At 38.1% G+C, this 26,281-nt stretch overlaps 1 protein-coding gene across 3 annotated transcripts in view; it reads right to left on the reverse strand.

Annotated features, from left to right (window-relative positions):
* The window catches only part of NEBL (nebulette), a 385,069-nt gene that overhangs the window by 84,263 nt on the left and 274,525 nt on the right, over positions 1-26,281 (reverse strand). Inside the window, exons 3-7 of one of the 3 annotated variants that reach the window (XM_068987356.1) lie at positions 21,353-21,457; positions 19,071-19,181; positions 12,689-12,799; positions 1,102-1,203; positions 80-181 (exon numbers count right to left, since the gene is read on the reverse strand). The exons of the other annotated variants lie outside the window; for them this stretch is intronic. Coding sequence (XP_068843457.1) covers positions 80-181; positions 1,102-1,203; positions 12,689-12,799; positions 19,071-19,181; positions 21,353-21,457 — 531 coding nt within the window. The remainder of the gene's footprint in view (positions 1-79; positions 182-1,101; positions 1,204-12,688; positions 12,800-19,070; positions 19,182-21,352; positions 21,458-26,281) is intronic. 3 annotated transcript variants of the gene reach the window in all.

Raw genomic sequence — 26,281 nt, forward strand, 5'->3', positions numbered from 1 at the left:
CTAAAGTAAAATATTTTTCAGTGCTGCTAGAAACAAAATCTCTGAATAAAATCATTGTGAAATATCGCTAGGTTCTTACTTGACTAGAAAGTTTAGAAGCTTCCACAGCATGTTCAAAATCTGGTCTTCCAATTACAGCAGGCTCTTTATTCATTACTCCTTGCCCTTTCTTGTATTCAGCCTAAAATGAATAAGAAAATGTCAGATATTTTTATTTTCCAGTGAAAAATTACACTGACAATAGCCAAAATAAAATTAATAGACCGTCAGCCCATAAAACAATATTCCTGACAACTCACCAAATCCTAAAACGCTGACTGCTAAGGAGAAACTGATTTTATAAAAACAATGGTTTTTTGTAGTAAAATAATCACTAAGTTTGAGTCTGTGAATCTAGTCACCATCATCATTGTGTTTATTATATCCAGGAGGAATTTCTAGATAATTAAGACCCCGCATTCTGCATACATATGTCTTTTATGTTTAGTCTTAGTAACTGATCTAAACCCATCTGGTTAACATGCAGCTGAATTTAGTAAATAATTATTGCTTTTTTAAGATGAGTACAGCCTATGCTACTTAATCATTTGGTTCAAGTTAAGTCATCATTTTTTAACCAGAATGTAAGATACGTTTAAGTAAAATGGTATTTGCCAAGACGGATGTCTTAGGGAAGAGAAAAAGAGCCATGGTGCACAAGAAATGTGCATGGGTAAATGCGGACTAACAAGAACCGCACAATTAACAGCAACAAGATGGAAAACGGGCCAAAGTGAAGTTCTCTGGGACAAGATGAGAGGTAATTATGGAATCAGATGAATGACAAACTTGACTCTCAGGCTGAAACATGTGAATGTTATCTTAGGCCTGAGCAGTATTTTTTTTTAAGTATTACAACACAAGCCATAGTCAAGTTTGATCAATTTATGCACATATCTAAATAATTTACACAAAGAGATAATTCCGATAAAAAATTGAGACGTCATTAATCCAGATTGATAAATTTCACTAATTAAATTAATCACCCAACTACCAAAGCCATGCTTTGTCTTCCACCAAAATAGGAAATCAATTCTGCTCAAAATAAGAAAGAGAGATTACATCGCTTATGATCTTGGAGATCTGTGTCGCCATCTTGATGTCTGGTCTGTCAAGCTCTGCGTTATACATGTGGGTGTCCTGTACATCTTTTCTATAAAAAATCTGATGGAAGAGACAGTTTTGATTGAAAAAAAGAAAAAGGAAATGAGTAATGTCATACAGCTGCTAGTTTTAATGTCCCTAATGTAATTTATCCTCACCATAATCATCTAAGAAAGTCACTGATCATAACTTTAAAAAAATTTTTATTATGTGCAACATTTATTTGGATAACTATATTCTCTTTTTACTATACCAATGACTCATTGACATTACTGCATATGAACTGAATTCATACAACATAAAAAATATAATTCCAATACCATGGCACAAAACCAAGCTTGTAGGATTTTACACACACTACCCTTAAAAGCATGTCATTATGGATAAATGTATATAGGCATATTCACATACAGAGTATCCTCAGTCAAGGTCATTAACTTGTCAATCACACAGTCTTGAGTCCCAATGATTACAGGATAAGCTCCAGTACACAAATATAGAAAGTCATTTCCTGGGGTGAGGGTGTGTGAAACTCTGGATCTCTACCTTGAACACTCCCAACCACACCTTTCTCTTCCTTTCCTGATTGGACTTTTCAAATGCCCCTATCTGGGAGGCCTAGTGATGGGTGCTAATAATTTTATTCCAGTAAATATCATTGCAATGACTTGATCCTCCAATAACAAAAGGATTCACATTAAGAAATAGCCGTCAAAAAAAAAAAAAGAAAAGAAATAGCTGTCCTCTGAATGCACATTAGATACAATCAAACCAAAGTATAGAGAACAGAGATTTAAAGAGAAATATATATATAAATTTTGCCAAATACGCTTCAGGTGACAGTTGTCATTCAGAATAACTTGACTGACAAATGGGAGGAGAGACCAGAAGCCAACTCATATAACCCCTAATGGGCAACATCTCACTGTCTACCTGCTTCTCTATTTCCTGAGACCAGTCATGAACTGAAAAGATGAAGCTCTATTTGGCAAATTCACCAGTGGGTGGGCTGGTCAACTTGTCCATTACATTAGATTTTATTACATTTATAATGCAAAGCATGTAGTAATGGTCATTTTCAAAACCTGTCTTCACTTTTTCAAGACAGAAAAGATAGAACACAGAAATGTACAACTGAACATTTATAAAGAATGCACAATTAATTGCATTTATACAAAATAGGTGTTTCTTTTTCTTTTCTCTTTTCTTTTGGCTGTACTGTGCAGCTTGTGGGATCTTGGGATCTTAGTCTCCAGACCAGGGATTGAACCCGCTCCTTTGAAGTGAAAGCTTGGAGTCCTAAGGAATTCCCACAAATTTCCCAAAACATAATCCTTTAAAAAAAAAAAAAAATTTTGGCTGCATCACACAGTTTGCTGGATCTTAGCTCCCTGACCAGGGATTGAACCCTCCTACAGTGGAAGCATGGAGTCTTAACCACTGGACCTCTAGGAAATTCTTCAAAACAAGTACTTCTAATGTTGCCTGCAAACTTTCTGCAATAGCATCATTTAGAGTACTTATTAAAAATTTAGATTCCTGAGGTCCATCCTCAATTCTCTGTAATATAATTTTGCTAAATGGGGCCCAAAAATCTGCATTTTAATGAATTCCCCAGTTGACCACTAAAAATCAGTGTTCTAGATAATAGTAATGTATCTTGTTATAACCCTACAGTGTTAAAAAAAAATGTACTTTTTTACTTCTTTAAAAAATAATATCAAGTATAAGGAATGATAATGTGTTAATACTTCCATAGGCTCCCTAATGCATTATATTATTTCAATGAAGCATGTCTATACACTTCTATTTAAGATCTTGCATTGGCTTCACCATTGACTAAACTATGTTTATAATCATGAACCTGTCTGACAAGTGAACAGAGCTTAAATATAATTAGCATAATTTTGGCAAGAACAGCTGTTTTCTTCACTGCTTCTATTTTCATAGGCTTAGCAAGCAATTTTAAGTCAGTTTTGTGTACACAGGTAGCAAAAGATATAAGCTGAAAACTGAGTTATTTGGTTGGGTAAATTTAAAATCTTCAGGGATTTAAAATAAGCCAATTTTGATTGGTTTCAAAAAGCAACACACTCATTTACAAATGATGGCCAATCAACCTCAGGCTGCCCAGAGTTAAACACAAGCTGTGTAAACAAAAACGGACTCTCAGGTGAAAACAAACTAAAATTACTACCCACCTACAAGACTGTTTCTAAGTTACTACATTCAGATGAAAGCCATAGGGGGGAATGTCTTTTTGTTTACAAAAGAATGAGTGTAAAAATGGAAACCCTTACTTTTTGAAAAGAGCTGCAACCTCTCAGAAATCTATGCTTTACATGGGTTTCCTAATTATATGCTGTTCAGCCTAATGACTGCGTGGAGTGAAGTGAACAGCACAGAGGCGGCAGGACTGGGACAATGAATGGGGCCCCACCATCCATGTAAATTGCAAATTAGAGGCCGGCATATGTGACTCAAAACAAATATTAAGATTGACATGAGCTGCACATTCAAACAAGCGGACACCGTGGAGCCACACAGGAGAAAAGCCCAGGGGCCTGGTCACTACAGATCTCCCAGGATACCAAGGCTTGGGGAACAGGGGCTGATGCTGAGGCGCAAAGAGCCACAGGCTCCTGCTCTGTGCTCCCTGCAAGGATGTCTGAACAGGGGTGGTGCAGAGACAATGTGCCCTGAGCAGACTACTCGCCTTCCTCTACCTCACCTGTGACTTAGGGCTGAGGGAAACTCATCTGACATTTCTCAAATGTCTGCACTATGCATTTTCTCCCTTCTTCAGCCCATCTGAACCAGGAAAGAATAAAAATGTTATGCAGAAGAATGTGTGTGTGTGTGTGTATCAGAATATATATATATTCAGTTTTATATAAAATATATATGTATATACATATATTTTATATATAATATATATGTATATATATACATGTGTGTGTGTGTATATATATATATATATATATATATATTCTGAATAATCTAAACCCTAAATGCAGTGTTTTCTGAATAATCAAACCTTAAATGCTCATGAATTGGAACAATGGATGCGCTCCTCTTCTCCAGCAGTCTTCTCATGGCAAAATGGTGTTCTATATAAAACGGCTTTGAATAAGAAGAAAGATAGGGGTTCCTAAAAGTCATCAACCCAGGACAGGTGCAGGCCTGAGGGCCTGTGATTTATTTTACCTCGTTTTACTTAATGTTTTGTTCCCTATCATGTCCTCAGAGGACAAAAGAGAATGAAAAACATGGCAGAGGGAGGAGCGATGAAAGGGGAGGGGCAAAGAGGGAAGAAGGAAGAAGATGGGAAAAGGAGGAGAAATAAGAAGTCATTTTAGGCAGTTTATGATGTGAGTGAGTGAAAGTCACTCAGTCATGTCTGACTCTTTGTGACCCCATGGTCTACACAGTCCATAGAATTCTCCAGGCCAGAATACTGGAGTGGATAGCCTTTCCCTTCTCCAAGGGATCTTCCCAACCTGGGGATCGAACCCAGGTCTCCCGCATTGCAGGCAGATTCTTTACTCACTGAGCCACAGGGAAGCCCTGTTTATTATGTACCAGGTACATATTAAGGACTTCACATTCACTGCCTCACTCACACATTTCTTAAATGAATGACTCATAAGGATTTATATTCATTAAACCCAAGTTGCCTTTATTACTCTATTTCAAATTTTTTTCTTAATTTAAGCTAGTTATTCTCACTAATGAACATTAGACTAATTCTAATAAGTTCCACAAAGGAAACAAATGGACTTTTAATGAACACTGCACTAAACCAACCAAATGATTTTAGGGAAAATTATATCTCAATAATATTTTAGTCTGTTCCCAGGAGGAAAATGTATATTTCTCCATTTCTTTAAATCTCTTATTATAACTTTCAGTGAAGTTTCATCCTTATCTTCTATAGGTCCTATATAGGTTAAAACACAACAATTATGACATTAATATCACATTTATACATTTAGTTTGTACTCAAGATAAACTGCTGTATATTTTGGCAGTATGTAATGTTTTCAAAAAGACCAACTATGGTTTCTTCCTCAGGAGCACCTAGAATTATTACTTTACATGCTTGATCTCTTTCTCTTGCCTTTTTTTTCCCCCAGTGAATTCACTTCTTTGCCCATTTCTATGAATCTGTATCATTTTCCTAAATTACTCCTTTGTTCCTTTGTAGTGGACATGTGTTCTTTTTTTTTTTTCAATCCACCTTTTGTTGTTGTTTTGATCACTAAGTCATCTCCAACTCTTTGCGACCGCATGGGCCGTAGCCCACTGGTCTCCTCAGTCCATGGAATTTCCCCAGGCAAGAATGCTGGAGTGGGTTACCAGTTCCTTCTCCAGAGGACCTTCCGGCCCAAGGAATCGAACCCTCATCTCCTGCATTGCAGGCGAATTCATTACCACTGGGAAACCCAAAAATCTTCCAGGTACTTTGTATTTGGAAACTGTCCCTCCCTTCCTCCCTCCATGTTATCTGGTGAGGCTATCAGAAGCAGCCTTCCTTTCTGGTGACAGGAGTGGCCACGTGACAGGCTATCCAACCAGATACCCCAACCCTTTGGAAACTATGATTAAACAGAGGGCAGACACATAAACAAGCAAGGTCAGAGTCACTGATGGATCTGAGGCTGGGGGACAAACAACTGCTGTCCTTTCTTCTGGGATCGGCCACAGTGAAGATGATTTAGTTTTGGAATTATCAGCCTTGAGACCAGCTAGACAGATTTGATCTGCAAATGAAGTCATGGGAAGGAAGAAGAACCAAAAGATAGAGAAAGAAGGGGGTCCTCGTGACACTGTGGAGGCTAGGAGCCAGTTATGCCTGAAGGTAGCTTTATGCAAACCAATAAATTCTCATTTTTCACTTGAGCTAATGTGAGATGGATTTCTGTTACTGAATCTACAAACTCTAAATGTAGCCTCCATTTCATATGTTTTCCTGCAATGTCAAATCTATTCTTTATTGCCTCCAATAGAGATTTTAATTCTATCACCTGAAGCTAATATAATATTGATCAATCAATTATAGTTAAATTTTAAAAATTTTTAATTCTATCGAAATCTGTCCTGGAATTTCTTTCTTATATTACCATGTTCACTTTCCCTCTCAGCTTGCATTTACATCTCATTTTACTGTCCTTTAATCTCAGTTTATTCCCCCCTAATAGTCTTTCTACTTCTATTTCGTAAGGCCAGGTCTTTTGCATGTTCCTTACATTCACGCAGGGTATGTGCCAGGTACTGTAGTTCTGTACACTTTAAATACATGAATTTAGTAAATCTTCACCCCACCATTGTTGTGCCAGCCTGTACTCAACTCAGCTCCATCAACACTCCCGCCCAAAGCTGGAACTAGTTATCCAGAAAAATCTTCTTTTTGTATCATTCTTGGTTGGACTTGGCCAATAAGAGAAACTTTCAATTAGATATTGAAAATGAAGTGAAATGGATGCCTTTATTATCCATGTACAGCCAGACTGAGCACTGAGCAAAGGACTCCCAGTGACTCTGCAGCGAGCTTTTCATGTTTTGACAACAGTGATCTGAGATTCTTCAATAGGTGAGTTAACAAACTAGAAAAAAGCCATGATGGTCCTTAGTGAAATGCAATTACTTAGAGATGTGAAGACTGAGAGCTGAGGGATGGCAGGCAGCATGGAAACCACAGACAGACACCTGTGGAGCCAAGGGCAATGTGAGCAGATAGAGTAAAAGAAATCAAGTTCAACTGACCCCAAACTTATTCATTCCTTTTACTACTCTGGTGAAAGTTAAAACAATTCTTGGTGAGAAGAAACTGCTGGATAGGATAGTTTGTAGGACAGAAGTGAATAGTATGATCTGTATTTAGTTATAATCTCAAAACACCAGTTTAGTCATCCTCAAGAAATTCTTTTGTAGTAAACTTTCACATTAGAGAAGCACTCCAAGTGTCATTAAGTAGGCACATGGACTGGAAATTCCATCTCAATAAGGCGTATTTCTGTTTAGGTATGTCGCATGTAAAAAGCTATTAAATAATTAAGTCTTAAGCATTATTTTTAAAAGAAAATATAAATCTCTAAATATAGGTACACAGAGGATCAGATGTTCATCAGAAAACACATTTTTTTCAATTTTCTAAATGATGGAGCTTTATCATTATCGGCAGTATTATCATTGTTGATAAAAGCATTTTAGAGTTGATAAAAGTTTCCATATTTGTGATTAACTTTATCATCACCACAATCTTATGAAGAAAGCAGAATAGATATTATTAACTATTCTGCCTTCAGTTCAGTTCAGTCACTCAGTCGTGTCTGACTCTTTGCAACACCATGAACCGTAGCACACCAGGCCTCCCTGTCCATCATCAACTCCCAGAGTCTGCCCAAACCCATGTCCATCGAGTTGGTGATGTCATCCAGCCATCTCATCCTCTGTCATTGCCTTCTCCTCCTGCCCTCTATCTTTCCCAGCATCAGGGTCTTTTCAAATGAGTCAGCTCTCCCCATCAGGTGGCCAAAGTATTGGAGTTTCAGCTTCAACATCAGTCCCTCCAATGAACACCCAGGACTGATCTCCTTTAGGATGGACTGGTTGGATCTCCTTCAGTCCAAGGGACTCTCAAGAGTCTTCTCTAACACCACAGTTCAAAAGCATCGATTCTTCAGCGCTCAGCTTTCTTCACAGTCCAACTCTCACATCCATAAGTGACTACTGGAAAAACCACAGCCTTGACCAGATGGACCTTTGTTGGCATAGTAATGTCTCTGCTTTTGAATATGCTGTCTAGGTTGGTCATAACTTTCCTTCCAAGGAGTAAGTGTCTTTTAATTTCATGACTGCAATCACCATCTGCAGTGATTTTGGAGCCCCCCCAAATAAAATCTGACCCTGTTTCCACTGTTTCCCCATCTATTTCCCATGAAGTGAAGGGACCAGATGCCATGATCTTTGTCTTCTGAATGTTGAGCGTTAAGCCAACTTTTTGACTCTCCTCTTTCACTTTCATCAAGAGGCTCTTTAGCTCCTCTTCACTTTCTGCCATAAGGATGGTGTCATCTGCATATCTGAGGTGATTGATATTTCTCCCGGCAATCTTGATTCCAGCTTGTGTTTCTTCCAGTCAGCATTTCTCATGATGTACTCTGCATAGAAGTTAAATAAGCAGGGTGACAATATACAGCCTTGACGTGCTCCTTTTCCTATTTGGAACCAGTCTGTTGTTCCATGTCCAGTTCTAACTGTTGTTTCCTGACCTGCATACAGATTTCTCAGGAGGCAGGTCAGGTGTTCTGGTATTCCCATCTCTTTCAGAATTTTCCACAGTTTCTTGTGATCCACACAGTCAAAGGCTTTGGCATACTCAATAAAGCAGAAATAGATGTTTTTTTCTGGAACTCTCTTGCTTTTTCGATGATCCAGCGGATGTTGGCAATTTGATCTCTGGTTCCTCTGCCTTTTCTAAAACCAGCTAGAATATCAGGAAGTTCGTGGTTCATATATTGCTGAAGCCTGGCTTGGAGAATTTTGAGCATTACTTTACTAGCATGTGAGATGAGTGCAATTGTGTGGTAGTTTGAGCATTCTTTGGCATTGCCTTTCTTTGGGATTGGAATGAAAACTGACCTTTTCCAGTCCTGTGGCCACTGCTGAGTTTTCTAAATTTGCTGGCATATTGAGTGCAGCACTTTCACAGCATCATCTTTCAGGATTTGAAATAGCTCAACTGGAATTCCATCACCTCCACTAGTTTGTTCATAGTGATGCTTCCTAAGGCCCACTTGACTTTACATTCTAGGATGTCTGGCTCTAGGTGAGTGATCACACCATCGTGATTATCTGGGTCATGAAGATCTTTTTTGTACTTAGAAATGAACAAAACCTAATATACCTATTTTAATACTAAATTCTAAAAGCATTGTTTCTGTAAGTCACATCAGGGAATTACAGGATAATAAATATTTTTCCAATATTTTTTTAGTGATTTATTTATCCTTAAGATTTTTCACTTTCTGATGGAATAGAAATTTTGTCTACTGATAAGTTTTTATTAATGTTAAGAAAGTACATATATCATTCCTGAAAAGAGCATTATGTCTTTGGTTTCCCCTGATGAATACCTCTTTCTTATACACATTGAATTGACTACCAATATGGTATTTTGGGAAAGCTTACCACTCTAATTTCATCACATATCTACACAAATCACATTATTTATTAAACTTAAAATGGCAGCTAAAATTTGTTTAACTTAACTTTAGAAGTACTGCTTTTCATGCCTCTGATAAGATTGATGAAAACTAATAATGTTACTGAGGTTTTCATTTCAAACCCATCTTTAGGGGAAAGTAACAGGATAGAATATCTCCAGTTTCTTTAATTACATTAGAAACATTTGGCAGGGGTACATCCTTGAAGATACAAAAAATAAAAAAAAATAAGTCAGATGAGCTGTTTTTAATCATTTTTTGATAACAGTATCAATAAGATAGGTGGTTAGATGGGTTCAGGAACCTTGTGATTATGCCCTTCTGACCTAAATGCTTCTTAACATAAATTTCATATTGATTTGGCCTTCTTAGAAATCTAACCTTGTTTCATTGTTTTGAATTAACAATGATATCACCCTAAACTCTTAAATCACTCTTTAAAACTGAAGGAGGACCAAACAGAACTAGTATTTTCTGAACTGGCTCTTCAACAGAGCCCTTTACATATCATATCTAATTTATCACTTGCAAGAGCTCTCTGAGGTAGACTTCATTACCCCAATTTTACATAGAAAAAAAAAAAAAAACAGATTTGGAGATACGTGTAACTTGTCCAAGGTTATCCAGGCAACATGTGGCAAAAGAAGCCTTTTATCCCTGGCCCAACTCCCAACTCCTTTTCTGACCTATGTGACAGTGGAGGATATTATGAGGAATTATTTTTTCCTGTTTCATGATCATTGAACTTGGGGGAGAAAGAAAAGACCACTGCCCCCAGAATACTCTTCACCTTGGAACTCTCAGTTATTCCGAGGTGGAAATTTGGTCGGCTAGTCACAAAGAATCTCTTCCCAGCCTGCTTATTCACATCTCCAAAGGCATAAAGGACAGTCAGCTTCTGAAAAAAAAATGATTCCATCTGGCCCATTGATCAAGGTTCTAATAAAAAATCTGACCAGAAAGGAGGTAGAAATTAAAAGCTTTGAACTGTAATTGTCCCAGTTTCTTGGTTCTCTAACAGACATCAGAAAGTTGACTTGATTTTGGTGGAAACATGAAAAGCCAAGATGCTGACATGTATTGTTTCTAGGGAAATCAGATACACATGTGACAACACATTTTGTTTTAAATTAGTAAGTCATTAATATAGTGCAAAGAGACATTTCACATTATGAAAAGGTAATTCTGTTAGTTAAACTCTCTACAAATGAATTTCATTTTACTGAAGTCTTATGGGAGACATAGTTTTGTATTTCATGGAGATGCTGTGACCTCACCTACTGAACCAAGAGACATTCTTGCTTTCCTGTGTTTTTCAAGACCCACAGTTAAATTTCATATCACAGGGACAACAAATGTATTATTCTAAGTGATTTGACTCTAGGGGAATATCAACTACTTCACAGGTAGAATACAAATATCATTCTCACTTTAAATCTGAGTAAACAGTCTTAAACACTTTCTAAATCCTATTATATGTACAAACTTTGCATGTAAAGGTTGAGCCGAGCAGGCAGAGGAGTGTAAGTAAACACATCCTTCTCCCATAAGTACACAGTATTGAATGGAGGAGAAAGGGGCTTTCTACTCTATTCCCTCAATCCCTCAATCAAAGACCTTTTAAAAGAAAAGGCAGAGTTAAAATAATAACCTCAGCTCCATGATAAGGAACTTCTGTATTTGAATTTCATTGAATTATAGAGTTAGATAGTGTCTCCTGAGGGTCTATAAAATGGCAGCCACCTCCCCAGACCACCATGACCACCCTCTAACCCACACCATTTACAGAAATTCAAAGTTTCTTCAGCTCAAAACAGTGGAGGCTCAGGGTCTCAGCTTTTCTCTCCCACAAGAGCACTGGATCCATTGATCTGAAATCTAATGATAACCTATTTTGACCTATATTTTAAAAATTTCATTTAAAATCTTGACACGATAACGAGAGAGTGACCTTTAAGAGGGACTCAGCAGATTGTAACAGAAAGACTGGACTGGGGAGTTTGATTCTTCAGTCTCATTTTCTTCATCTACAAAATGGGAATCCGTACATGGATTCTGTGAGAACTGGAAATGATCAAAGACTTGGCACAGTTCCTCATGCACGGCAGTGCTCACTAAGTGGTTGTTATTACGGCTGTGATAGTCATTGTGTAAGCAGAAGTTCTTATAAAGCCTCCTGATAAAATGGCCTTGCTGGTAATTACAGACATGTAGCTTCTTCATCTCTTATCAATCTTAAACCATCTTAGAAAAGCACTTTTGGTACTGGCATATGTTTATACATTTGAATTAAAATGTAAAACCTCACTCAGTTCTTACTTAAGCATTGACCTGCAATTTAATATCAGATGACTGTTGCTATCCTACAAAGAGATGCTGCACAGCAGGGGCTCTGGAGGCACAATTCAGTAAAAGAACTAAGTGATGGGGCAGAGCCTGTGTGAGATGACAAAGATGCTTCAGGTTCTTTGCAAAGAACAGGGAGCTTCCTGACCCAATAAAGGCAAACACTTTCTTAACTGATTTTAACCCATAGAGAACCTGACAAACAGTTCCTACATTCCTTCTAGAAAGCAAAGAATTCATGATAAGTGAAAGTGAAAAGTGAAGTCACTCAGTCGTGTCTGACTCTCTGCGACCCCATGGACTGTAGCCTACCAGGCTCCTCTGTCCATAGGATTTTCCAGGATTTACTTAGTACTGGAGTGGATTAAGGAGACAAATAAGCTTCCACTGTAATTTCAGGAAAAAATATTCTCCTAGGCCCCCAAGACAGTAGTGATAGCTAATTAAACCCATGAAAGTGTTGATGTACTAGCTACCTTATAGCCAAAGAAGAAATGTGCTTGCTACAGGCTTGTTTCCTCTCTCTGGGCTTCTGCTTCTAAGCTGGCCATCAGGCATCTATTGTCTTCCTGCTCCTCTTGGGTCTTGTGACCGTCTGCCCCCACACACATTCCAAAAGAAATCGTAGTGGGGTTTAGTCTCCCTGGCATCCCAGTTCTTCTGCAGTTCTAGACTGGAAACCACAGGAGCACTGCCATCATGACAAGGGAGCTATAGGAAAGGCTGTTGGAAACCCGATTTCCAGGTCTGCAAGAACACATTTTAAAGGCATTCTACAAGGTTCTAATAACCATTGAGAGAATAATTCAGATGTGCTTCTGAATGGACATGGAGAGATAAAGATAAAAAAAAGATTTAAAGTCCTTTTTGAACAGGAGTGTTGTAACATTTAAACTTCAACAACTTATCCAGTAGCCCTGACGCGAGTTAACTACAGTTTTCCAGAAAATCATGAGGAATAGCCTGCTTACATTACTCTGGTGCTTAGTGACCTCCATGGCATGTTGGATCTCAGGCGGCTCCTTCATGTGGGCATAATCCGAGACTCCTTTGGCAGCATCATGCTTCTGCCTGTAGGCAATCTAAAGAAACAAACAAATAACTGTTAGTTTCATTTGGAGGTGTATGAAATTTCCTACCTGTTAAATTTCAGTGTTTTGCTAGGATTTTACGTAGTATTTGGTCAAATCTGCCTAAGCCTTTATAACGAAATAATATACACAATACTTTAATCTTTGTGCTTCTGTTTAGACTAATTCCAACTCTGTGTCACTTATTTCAAAAGTTTTTGTCCACACGCTAAAATCCCTACTTCTGTTCCTCTAGCTTAAATCTCATCTACAGTTTTGGGAAATCTTTCCACAACCAAGAGGTTTTAAGTTAATATATGTTCAAGGTTTAAATCCTGGGAAAGTAAATGACAAAACTGGGGAAACAATTGGATATTTAAAAGTGAATTGGTCATTTTTTAATTGACTGTTATAATTTTATGGAAGCACAACTATAATATTAAATAAACCTTATTAAAAGCCCTAACCTTTAGGAGAAAATATAATGCAAGTCTCATATATGTCAAGCCTTGTTCTCTGTTAGCAAAATAAGCACCTTCACAATGCCACCCATCACTACCACGTTAAATCTGTCCAACACCTGGTTGGAGAGAAGATGTGAGACTAATCAGAAATACTTCAGAAGTAGAAATAACCAAACTCAAAAACAGAGTTAAAAATTAAAGAAGATCCCTAAGACAGCAAATTATCCCCTTCCAGGTAGTCCATTCCTATATTATTCTGTTTATTTCCTTTATAAGTTTAAATTACAAGCTTTCCTTTTTTATAAAATTACTTATTTTCTGTCTTCTCTTACTAGAATGCAACTAATTCACTAAATCCTTATAACCCAGAATAGTGCTTGACATAAACTGCAATAAACATTTGCTCAGTGAGTGAATAAATTAATAAATAAGTGAATAAATGAATGAGAATAAAACAATAAATTAATGAATTACTTATAAATTTAAATATATGTTAAAAGTTTAATGATAAGATGTTAAATGGAATTGGAATTACTTGATACAAAATGTGTGTGCTTAGTGCTTAGTACAACTATCCAAGTTCAAATCTCTTTTCTGACTTCCCCACCCAGGTTTTGTTTTGTTTTTTAAACTTCCAGTGAAAGAGAACTCAACCTGGGCATCACAGTTTCTAAAGTTTGAAGGTTCTGACACAAAGTTCCTCCTTTAATGAAACTCAAATCTACCTCCCCAGCAATGCAACCATTTGGCCATACAGGAGGATTCTAATTCACAGGACAGAACTCTAAATGTGGGAACCCAGCTCTCAGTGATTTCCACTCCCAGACTATCTGTGCAGATTAAGGCACCAAACCCCTGTATACTCTGCTGCTGCTGCTAAGTCACTTCAGTCGTGTTCGACTCTGTGCAGAAACGGCAGCCCACCAGGCTCCCCCATCCCTGGGATTCTCCAGGCAAGAACACTGGAGTGGGTTGCCATTTCCTTCTCCAAAGCATGAAAGTGAAAAGTGAAAGGGAAGTCACTTAGTCGTGTCTGACTCTTAGCGACCCCATGGACTGCAGCCTACCCAGCTCCTCCGTCCATGGGATTTTCCAGGCAAGAGTACTGGAGTGAGGTGCCATTGCCTTCTCCACTGTATACTCTACACACTCTCAAAAGTACAAATTCCAACTCTTCCACCTCTTTGTTAAGGTGTCCACAATATACCAGATATGGCCTGACTGGTCCTAATTAGAATTCTTCAATTTAATCTAGGTTATCATCTCTAATGTGCTATATGCTGTTAATACATCCATGCTGCTGCTGCTGCTAAGTCGCTTCAGTCGTGTCTGATTCTGTGCGACCCCACAGATGGCAGCCCACCAGGCTCCTCCATCCCTGGGATTCTCCAGGCAAGAACACTGGAGTAGGTTGCCATTTCCTTCTCCAACATGAAAGTGAAAAGTGCAAGTGAAGTCGCTCAGTCCTGTCTGACCCTTACCCACCCCATGGACTGTAGCCCACCAGGCTCCTCCATCCATGGGATCTTCCAGGCAAGAGTACTGGAGTGGGGTGCCATTTAGATCATGCCAATTTCCTTTTGATTACTATGTTGAGGTTTCTGTAAATGAATTCCCCTAAGTCTTGTTCACTCCTGCTTAGCTCTGTTCCTATATCTGATTATTAAGCCTCCCATATAGCACCTCATGTTATTCCAGGGATAATTCATCTTGCTAGAGTCTGTTCACTGATTTAATCCATCAGGAAATCTAATTTTGATGAACATATCTTTAAAATTTTCACCAATTAATTATGTTAAACAGAAACCCATTAAGAACCTCCATTCAGGCTGAGAAAGCACATCATCTCAGTTCCATTACATTCTATAACTTGGTGGGGGGAGGAGTTTAATGGGTGGCCAAGTCTCTTAAGCCAAGGAACAACTTTTATGAGATCTGCTATAAGTAAAAAGAACTAGCATATGCCTGTCTCCTTCCTGCTGGATACCGGGCTGATTCTGTGTTTTTAACTGTGGTATTTGTGACATTATAAACATAACCAATGCAGCTGACCGTTTTGTGGGTTATCATAGAAGGAGTGAGTCATCAAGCACAATTTTAAAGAGCACTCTTTCTTTAAAAGGCTATGTAATTTTCTACTTGCTGCATTAAAATAGTCATTTCATTTACAGCTGCTACTAAGCACCACTTTAGAATTAAGATTACATCAAATTGGAAGCAGCTGAACTTTAATTTATCATATTAATTTTCATCCTTAAAATAGCTAATGGAAACGTATGTTGAGCTAATCAATTTTCTAATAAATTTGATTTCTTAGGATGTGTCATTATTGTGTAGCATTTCCCCAGGTTAACACTGTGTTCTTCATACCTTGTGAGTTAAGGTTGCTATGGCCCTAGACACCTAACTAGGGGAAGATATTTACAATAGTCTTATATAAACTATATGTAAATATGTTTACACAAGGAATATATACATTTATCTTATATATTTCATCTTATATGTTTATATCTCATCTCTACATATAAATGATGTATTATATTTCTGATTTGCAGTATATTTCATAACTACTATACAGGTACTGAAGTGAAAGTGGCTCAGTCATGTACAGTTTTTTGCGACTATATAGTCCATGGAATTCTCCAGGCCAGAATACTGGAGTGGGTCACCTTTCCCTTCTCCAGGGGATCCTCCCAACCCAGGGATCAAACCCAGGTCTCGCCCATTGAAGGCGGATTCTTACCAGCTGAGCCACAAGGGAAGCCCAAGAATACTGGAGTGGGTAGCCTATCCCTTCTCCAGCGGATCTTCCTGACGCAGGAATCTAACTGGGTTCTTTTCCAACTGAGCTATCAGGGAAGCCAATCCCATAACACAGGCAACCCTGAAGCTCCAGAAACAGGACCTCATGGCCACTGAAGATACAAACATAAGCTCTCATAAATCTTTGCCGTTCAGATGCCTGAGCAGCCTGTATCACTTCTATGATAAGGGATTATTTAGCCTCAGCGTGAGACAGCCCCTGTGAGAAGGGTCTCACCACTTCATGGCACAGTCCATCCATTTCCAGAACCTTTCTTTGTGATCTTTGTAAAATTTTTAGTGAGAGTTATCTAACAATATGTCCTCCTAAAATCTCCACATCTGTCTCTCTTTTTTTTTAGGGATTTCTATGTATATGTCATTTTCTATAAGGAGCATTAACCTTGTCACTTCAATCTGAATATAAGCATTTGAGAACGTTTGCAAGGCAATGGCACCCCACTCCAGGACTCTCGCCTGGAAAATCCCATGGACAGAGGAGCCAGGTAGGCTGCAGTCCATGGGGTCGCTAGGAGTCGGCCACAACTGAGCAACTTCACTTTCACTTTTCACTTTCATGCATTGGAGAAGGAAATGGCAACCCACTCCACTGTTCTTGCTTGGAGAATCCCACGGATGGGGGAGCCTGGTGGGCTGCCGTCTCTGGAGTCGCACAGAGTTGGATACAACTGAAGCGACTTAGCAGCAGCAGCAGCAGCAAATTGATTTGAAGATAATAATTTGTCCCAATATCAAAAGTTTAGGCTACTTTTCACGAGAAACTGGAACATGCTTACATTTTAGAATTTGCCTCATATTCTAATTCAGGTTGCCAAATCTGATACTATTTGGACACAGTAAAAGGTGAGTTCTTTAATTATCACAAATACTATTAAATTGTTCTACTTTCTTGCCTGTCATTATCAGGTAAGCTCTGAGAATTCCAATTTTAACAATAATAAAATAGATGTATGTGTATTTAAAGAAATGTTATTACAATTACATAAATCTTTGAAGTAGACACCTTCTTCAGAATCCAGGTATTTCCTTTCTAACGAGTTCAAAGACTAATTATGACCCTGGGCAGTGATGCTTCTTGAGAGCACATATATTTCTTTCTTAGAGTGCATATTCTCCTCTGGAATAATACCTGTCACCAATTAGGTGACAATCTATTCTGGGAAAAAATAGGAACAGATTCCAAAATGTCCAATATGGATTACTTTTTATGTTCAGTTCTACATACACATAGTTGGGTACTATAGACATGCTTATCCCATAAAAATCTGAGAAAAGTTGTGCACTTCCAAACCAATTAAGAATGTAAATATCTGAAAATGTTACCTTCCCAAGTAAGTATAAAACCAAGAGAAGATTTTTCTTTTCTTTATTGTATAACTGTTGCTTATTATTATTCTCTCAAAGATCTTGTCAAATATCAACTGTTATAATTATTTGCTTTATAAAGTACTCTGTATGACTAGCAAGTGGCTGGGTTACCAGATGTTGGGTGGGAAAAAAAAGGATGGGCATATTAGTCATGGTCAGCCATGCAGAGCCCTGACATATATTTTTAGCCTCATGTTGCACAGCTGAGATTAGCTTACTGCCAAGCTGGGTACACAGTGGACATTTAAGTCTGTGATAATGAAGTACTTAAAGATATTCTGCAAAGAATAACTATACTTGGTGTTGTTCAAGAATAATCTATTTTCAGACTATTTTAAAATTATCTACATATCCTCTACTTGAAAATAAAAGGATTCTGGAGAAAGAAGTGAACTTGTTTAATTAAAAAAAAAAGAGGGGTAGAAATAGTAAGAAAGAGGTGGTAATGGATATAGCTGAGAACCCAGACTCTAGAGCGAATTCACCCATGTTCATACGCTGGCTCTGCTATTTGTTAGCTGTATGACTTGGGCAAGTCACCTAACCTCTCTGCTTCAGTTTCCACATCTCCAAAATGAGGCTATCTCATGGAGTTGTGAGCATTAAGTGATATAAATATATGTGAAATAAACAGAACAGTACCTGACACATAGTGAGCATTTTTATGTATTTATTATTATTAACCAAAAATGTAGCATGAAAAATATAAACTATGTAAAAGGGAACATTTCTTTTTAAAAAAACAATCAACTGAACAAAAATCCATTTTACAAGTATTTATTGAACACCTCTTGTGTTCTAGGAGTCCCTAGACTCCTAAGCAAAGAGATGGAGCAGGGAACAAGACAGATGAGGTTCCTGCTGTCTTATGGACAAATAAAGTAACCAAAAAATAAAAAATCGGAGTGTACTATGGAGAAAACATAGCAATAATATGAGTGAGAAAGAGGCGAAATATTCTATTTTTAAATTCTGTTTTAAGGAACACAATAGATTTAAATGCATTAAGGATTCCTTCTGTGTTAATGTACTCTAAAAGAAAATTACTCCTAAACTCTCATGGATTCAAAATGAGTTTACATAATGATAGTTCTTAAGTCTGTCTGCAACTTGCAATCATTAAAATAGCCACTTCCACCTGGTGGAGGCTTTTTTGGGAGCCTGATATAGTCTAAGTGAAAATACCATCCATGAGAAAAAAAAAGTCAGGAACCACTTGTCTAATTGAGGGAGCACAGATCTGTGGATCCTGACTTTAACCATTAATTCTTTATGTGACTTTTAATAAGCTATGGGTATGTTCTCCACAAGTTAAATCAAAGACTAGTTTAATATTTGCTATAAGATTATAATCTAAGTAAGATTCATATTTGCTCTGTTGGTAGTGGTGACTGGGACTAGGAAAGACTGTATCATGTAACCAACACACTGGCAGGTCCTTGTCACTGTCTGTGACTATCAGTGACCGTCACTATCAGTGACTGCTGACAGAACATGAATCAGTTGCTTCCAATGTTTCATTCCATATTTAATATCTAAGATAAACAACTCTTTATAAAATGCTAAACAATGTGTATTAGTTATATATTTGATTTACGTAATTATATAATAATTTAGGAGAACCATACCTCACTCTGTAGTTGTGAAACTTCTCTGGCAAAGACACTGTCAATTGTGGCTGGCATCTGCTTATAAAGAGAATTGGAAAGGTCCGCCTTAATGGTACCTTTGTATTTTGCCTAGGGGGGAGAAAGAAAAGAAAATAAATATGTCTTAGTTTTTCTTTTACTGTGAATATTGAAAGAGAATAAAGAAAATTACTTTCTTAGGAAACAAATTAGCTGGGATTGACATATATACACTGCTATATATAAACTAGGTAACTACTGAGAACCTACTGTATAGCTCAGGAACTCTACTTCAGGCTCTGTGATGACCTAAATGGGAAGGAAATCCAAAAAAGGGGATATATGTATACAAATAGCTGATTCATTTTGTTGTATGGCAGAAAATAACACAATACTGTAAAGCAACTATCGTCCAATAAAATATTTTTAAATATGTAAAGTCAACTTTAATCTCAGATACTGAACCTGATGGTCATATTTGAAGAAATAAATCCAATTTATCATGGCAAAACCTTTAAATCAAACATGCAAGAAAATAAAAACTGGAAGAGAGGGGTTGAGGGATGGGAGAAATGGGTGCAAAGCGGTCAGAAGGCACAAGCTTCCAGTCATAAAATCAATACATGGGGACATAAAATCTAGCATGGTGGCTGTAGTTAATAAAACTGTATCACATATTTGAAAGTCACCAAGAGAGAAAATCTCAAAAAGTAATCATCATAAGGGGAAAAAAAGAAGTAAGATGTGTGACTCCATACGATGACAGACTTATTGTGGTGGTCCTTTCACAGTGCATACAAATATGGAGTCCTGAAACTAATATTCCATGTCAATTATACCTCAAATGAAAATTTTAATTAAATCAATCTAATTAAATAATGGCTATTTTTCTACTTAAACCCATGCACATTTCTAACAGTAATTCTACTTGTGTATCAACAATTTCATATATTTGATCATCAAAAAATATATGAGAATGAGATATTTGAGCTGTTCCAGAAAACACAAGTCATTAGAACCTGAACACAAAGGACAGCCTTCCTTTACTCAAGTCTTCTTAACTTCTTCCACCACAATGGCAGGGTGCTGAGGTGGCGGAGCTTTTTTGCTGTTTTTGCACTTTCCCACATACAATCTGCACTGCCTCTAAATGATCTCAGTCATTACTCATAAAGAGAGAGACTCATTCACTATTTCCTCTTGGGAAGATTAGGTTCAAAGGAATGTAGCAGATTGCCCTCTTCCTTTTTTTATTTTTCCTCTGTAGTTAACTCCTTCAGGAAAAAGACTCAATTAATAATTAAGAACACCAAGCATTTCTCTGTGAAGGAGAAATAATATTTAATAGCTTACATAAGTAAACAAAACTGTGGCTTTCCCCATTCTATCCACAAGTCCCTGATATTACTCCTACTTGGAGCCAGATTTGAGTGTTGATTCATTGAGCATATAGCTTGTGTAAGCCTTGTGTTCCCATAACTCTTCAGATTTTCATACTTAAAATTTACCAGTTTTCTTCAAAATGCTTTCATGTTGGCAGAAATAATCCCAAGAATATCATGTTGATCTTTTTCCAATAACTTACGAAAACACTAGAGGTCAGTCATCTACAACACTATCTAATCATCTTCTTTTCGAGTTTATCTCTTCAAAATGATCCATTCACAGACACTGGCATTGCCTCATCACAGAAATCACTGTTAACATTGTGCTTTATAAGACAACATATGCTGCAGTTCTACATTCGCTCAGAAAAAGATTACATGATTTTTCAGCTGGAAAACGAACGTAGTGCATTTCTTACTCTATGGTTTCATAGCAGGTATCTCTGTTGAACTGATCCTAACCAAAAATAGTTCAAATTGATCTGAAGTTACTTACCAAAGATACCACGTTTTATGGAATCTGCTGATAAGTCTGACTTATTTTTAAAATGAGATTGGATCATTTACATCTAATAAGTCTGTTAAGAAATAAAATAATGGAACTTCTGAGACTATTTTGCCAATACTTTCTATTGAATAAAAATATCTCCGTTTAATCTGATGTAAAAAAAAAAGGTTAGAGTCAATATAGATATATATCACAAAACATATCAACAATGGATAATAAGCTACCAGTTTACATAATTGACATAATGCATAGAATTACATATACAGATATTATTAATATCAACATTCAGTGGTATTATCAGCAACATTATTCTCTAATTTTAATACAGAAACTTTTATCTATATAAATAGAAAATAATCCAAGCCATTTAAAAAGTCTTGATACCGTACCTCAGAAATAAAAGCACCAATGTGTTTTACATGGTTTAGCACAGGCGTGTCAGTCACAAACGTACACTTGCCTTTAGACTTTTTATACTCTTCTTTATAACGGATCTAAAAGAGAGGACATTTTACATAAGAGAAAAAAAACAACTTTAATGCTCCCTTTTTGAACAGAAGAATTAACTGCACAAGTCTGTTTTCTGAAATAAATACTCCAATGTGGAATGATACTCAGAACAAGGCAAATCAAATAAACTGATATCCAGCTCAGAACAACAAAGGGGATGAGGCAGGGTAAGAAAAAGGCTGCCCGTTGGATAGGCAAGGGCACAGTTACCATCAAGGATCTTGCGTGTCACACCCACACTGACTGTGGGTCCTATTTGTCCAGCTTCTTCAGCATAATTAAGAAACACTGGTACCACGTCTAAAAGAGCGAACTCCTGAGAATCTACTGTATAACACAGAAAACTCTGCTCAGTGCCTGTGGGAGCCTAAATGGGAAGGAAATCCAAAAAAGAGGGCATATATGTATACATACAGCTGATTCATTTTGCTGTACTGTAGAGACTAACACAACATTGTAAAGCGACTATACGTCAACAAAAATTAATTTTAAAATAATTTTTTTTATTTTAAAAAGAAGCATTGCATAGGCTTCCCAGGTGGCTCAGTGGTAAGGTAAGAATATTGGAGTGGGTAGCCACTTCCTTCTCCAGATTTTCCTAATCCAGTGGGAAATCCCATGGACAAAGGAGCCTGGTGGGCTACAGTCCACAGAGCTGTAAAGAGCTGGACACAACTTAGCAACTAAACAACAACAACAAAGCATTGCATGCATACTCAGCACACCCCTTTACCACTTGATTTCTTCAAACCATGCTAAAATTTCTCAATAAATAAATCTGGTTCTGTGCTAAGCATGGCCTTTCTCAAAATAACTTGAATACTGAGAACTAACACACAAGTTTGAGGGAATAAGTATAGCAGGTGTATATAAAATAGGTATATCCAATTTTCGGTGTAGCTATGTCATACCACACACACAAACTTTAACTCACATCTTAAAAAAAAAAAATGCTCCATTTCACTCATACAATTGTCCTAATTTATTGTTACTGTAAGTCACAGACCCTAACAGGTAAGCCTTATGGTCAAACAGAAACACAGTTGCCTACCTCTGGATTTAAAGTTAGGAGTCATCAGGACAGATGTGACCAGTTAAGGAGAGGACAAAATTAAACAAATGGAGATTACTGTTAGCATCATTACCTAGACATGCTGGATTAGAGGAGGGGGCATCAATTGTGGCCACAGTGGGATTCTGGTTACTAATTAATTATGCTCAAATCAAAGGTTGAATATCCAATTTATGAGAACCCATAGGCCTCCCCAACCTCCTCCCCTCCCCCAAATGTAGGACCCACCCGGACAGCCTGTCACCTGTGGAGATCACTGCAGAATGCCCCCGTGTGGTGGCAGGCAGACAAATGGGAAAAAGTCCAGAAAGGCTTAGCTGAGCAATCCTCATTTCCTCTTTCCAATTCACTAGTGAGAGGAATCACTCTTTCTCCTCTCAGGAGAGGCAGGATTATTCTGTGAGAAGATCCCGCATGGGCAGATAAGTCAAAAAGAAGTCAGGAACTATAGAGAGGGACCTGAAATGTAATCCCGCTGTCACACTAACTGCCATCCAATCTGAAAACTGGACTGCTGCTGCTAAGTCGCTTCAGTTGTGTTCAACTCTGCGCGACCCCATAGACAGCAGCCCACCAGGCTCCCCTGTCCTTGGGATCCTCCAGGCAAGAACACTGGAGTGGGTTGCCATTTCCTTCTCCAATGCATGAAAGTGAAAAGTGAACGTGAAGTCACTCCGTCGTGTCCGACTCCTAGCGACCCCATGGACTGCAGCCTACCAGGCTCCTCTGTCCATGGGATTTTCCAGGCAAGAGTACTGGAGTGGGCTGCTATTGCCTTCTCCGAAAACTGGGCAGGCAAAACTTATGACTGTTTGAGAGGATGAAGGTAATTTGCTGAAAGTTGTATCACCCTGTAATAAAGTCATGTTTATCTGCCCAAGACTGTAAATACTTAGATTGAAAAAAATGTCATAGTTCAGATGATAAATTACATGGCCTCCCTAATTACAGCCTAAAAGTGAAGTTTAACGGTATACACTACCTGGTTCTTAAAGAACATGACTAATGTTGATGTTACACTTTAACATGACATGGAGATTTTACCATATTTGAACAGACATAAGGGGCATTATTTGACCTGAGGTATAACCAGCCACAAACATACTGAGTAACATTATTTTAAATGCCGTATTTCACGGCGATGACTCAGATATTAGATGCTGACCACATTAAACATTTGCTTTATTCATGAAATCAACATTAGAACATATTTATCTTATCTGAGCACTAAATTGCTTTTTTTTTTTTCTTCTCAGAGATTAGCCATAATTTTAGGTCTCTGCAAATCACCGTCCTCAGTCACTAGTAATTAAACCGTTAATGGCACTATGATAAATAGTAGGCTATTTTGATCATAAGGAGAAAAAAAAGTATCTCCGTTATATAATTAAGCATGAGAGAAAATAAGCTATCATTAGGCTTAAGTTTGGCTCATTATTTTTATCTTTCGCCACCATCTCTTCCCTCTCCCATTCACATTCTTCACAGCAGTGGTATGTGCTGTGGCTACAGCCTCTGATAAGCTCTGACTTGAGCTGAATGTTCAGGGCAGGAGCTAGGGATAAAGGTGAAGTATTTATTTCCTCTGCTATGCAGGCAAATAGTTCAGTTTTAAGTGTGCTCTCCATTCCTTTCTTTGGTCTTTATTTAAAAGATAAACACACACACACACACATACACCTACTAGATGCTTATTGTCACTCATATTGTATTTCTAATGAATTTTACAATATGAGAGACAGTAAGCATATGATCTTAAATTTTTATATAAAGAATACCATGAATTAGTAGCTTTCATATACTAGGAGAATTGGAAAAAATAGATGAAAGGGAACTCCGTTGATGATTAATACTAAAACTTAGGTAAAATGAAAATCACTGAGTAGACAGTCAATTCCAAATCTAACAGATGCCCCATCTATTGGATAGATTGTCTCTCCAATCCCTTTCTTTCCTAACAATAGAACTCACGTGTATTTACGGGAGGAGATACGCCCCTACCGTAGCCGCAAAGGACAAATTGCTCTGAGACAGGCATGGCTTTCTCATTCCCTTTGGCCAGCGATCGGTCGGGGAGGACAGGTGCCCAGCTCTGGCCATGAGATATTCTTGGAAGTCTCCCCAGCATTATTACTGGTGAAGCAAATACAAGGGGAGAGACTTGCTGACACAGTCCATTGACACCTCGCCCGTCCACCTTTTGTCTTTCCCAACCACAGGAAAACAGCAGGAACCAGGCCATCACAAGACAATAAACCACCACATCAATGATGGCAGAGCAGAAGGAAAGGAGCCTGAGAGACTGATAACATCAAGGCTGCAGCCCCTCCATCCAGGATTCATCTCAAAAAAATAGTCATCTATCTGCTAAGCCCCTGTGCTAGGATTTCCAGGTTCTGCGCAGCCATCTGCACTCACAACCAACACACAATCCAAAGTTGATGACTTAATGTCAATAAGATGCCTAAATAATTTACTTTCTGCTGACCTCACCCATTAATCCCACCATGTCTCAGCTACAGTTCGACTTAAATTAGTTGAGTGTGCTTCCTCTTCTTAGTCTAGTTTCTTTCACTTTAGTATGAGGCCAGCTAATGGCCAAAAGCGGAAGACAGATGTAGAAATGTTAGAGGGTATTTCCTTTTACAAGCATTCTTAACCAGAAGGAGTTAGGAAGTCTTTTCACAAATAGAACCACATTGGCTAAGTGCAATGAACCCTGGAAGACAGAACTGCGGCTCCAGCACTGTGTGTTAACTGAGGCGCTCAGAGCCAAGGCTGCTCTCCCAGGTTTCTGAACACCATTGGAGCTTTCTCTGGAGGGGTAACCATGGAATCCCATGTTTTCAGCATCGGGAAGGGTTACCCACAATAAACAATGTTCACTTGCCTGGAAAATGTTCTTCCTGCTGCCACACAAATGAACACCCTAAAAAGGTTTGAATCAAAACACTGAGTCAGAGGCTTCTGGCAGATGCGGGCTCACTTGCTCTGCAGAGACTCTTTATCCTAATTTACAAGAAACATACAAAGGGTCCCTTTAAACCTACTATTTTTTATGACCACCCTACAAAAGGCTCCCAGATCCATGATGCTGACTGCTCAGTGTAGTCAGTGGGTTTGACTTATTCAAGGAATTGATTAGATAGCTGAGTAACAGGACAAAATACCAAAGAGAGGATATCTGGGAAAATAAAAAGCATTGCATGGCTAAGAGAAAATTTAAAAGGCTGTCTCAGAGAACCAGGTGTCTTTCAAGATTGGGAAGTGAGCTATGCAGAGGGAAAATCCCACAATATGGGCAGAGCATGTGCAAAGCAGAAACTAGGCAAGGCAAAAGAAAAAAAAAAATTTTTTTTAATGCCTTATCCTGATCCCCAAAATGAAGCCATCTGATCTGAAAAACAGACATTTCTTTCTATGGAGAATTCTAAACAGTGCAAGCCTTCCAGGACTTATCACTAGGCCATTCTTACTTAACATTTTAATGAATTATCTGGCAGGGGCATGATACAGCCAAGTCTGCAGGTCTGCTGATGAGCCCGCACTCTTATGGAGCGGGAGATGGTAAACTGAAAGAGACGAACTGCAGAAGCTCTCAAAGGGCTGTGCAAGAGGGTGGGCCACCACAGATTAGATCATCCCTAGCAAGGGAAAATCACTCGGACTATTAAAAGAGGATGGGCCCTACATGATCAGCTACAAGTCAGAAATTAGGACTAGAAATGGCTGAGGA

The sequence above is a fragment of the Capricornis sumatraensis genome, chromosome 15 (genome assembly GCF_032405125.1).
Source record: "Capricornis sumatraensis isolate serow.1 chromosome 15, serow.2, whole genome shotgun sequence".
Lineage (NCBI taxonomy): Eukaryota > Metazoa > Chordata > Mammalia > Artiodactyla > Bovidae > Capricornis > Capricornis sumatraensis.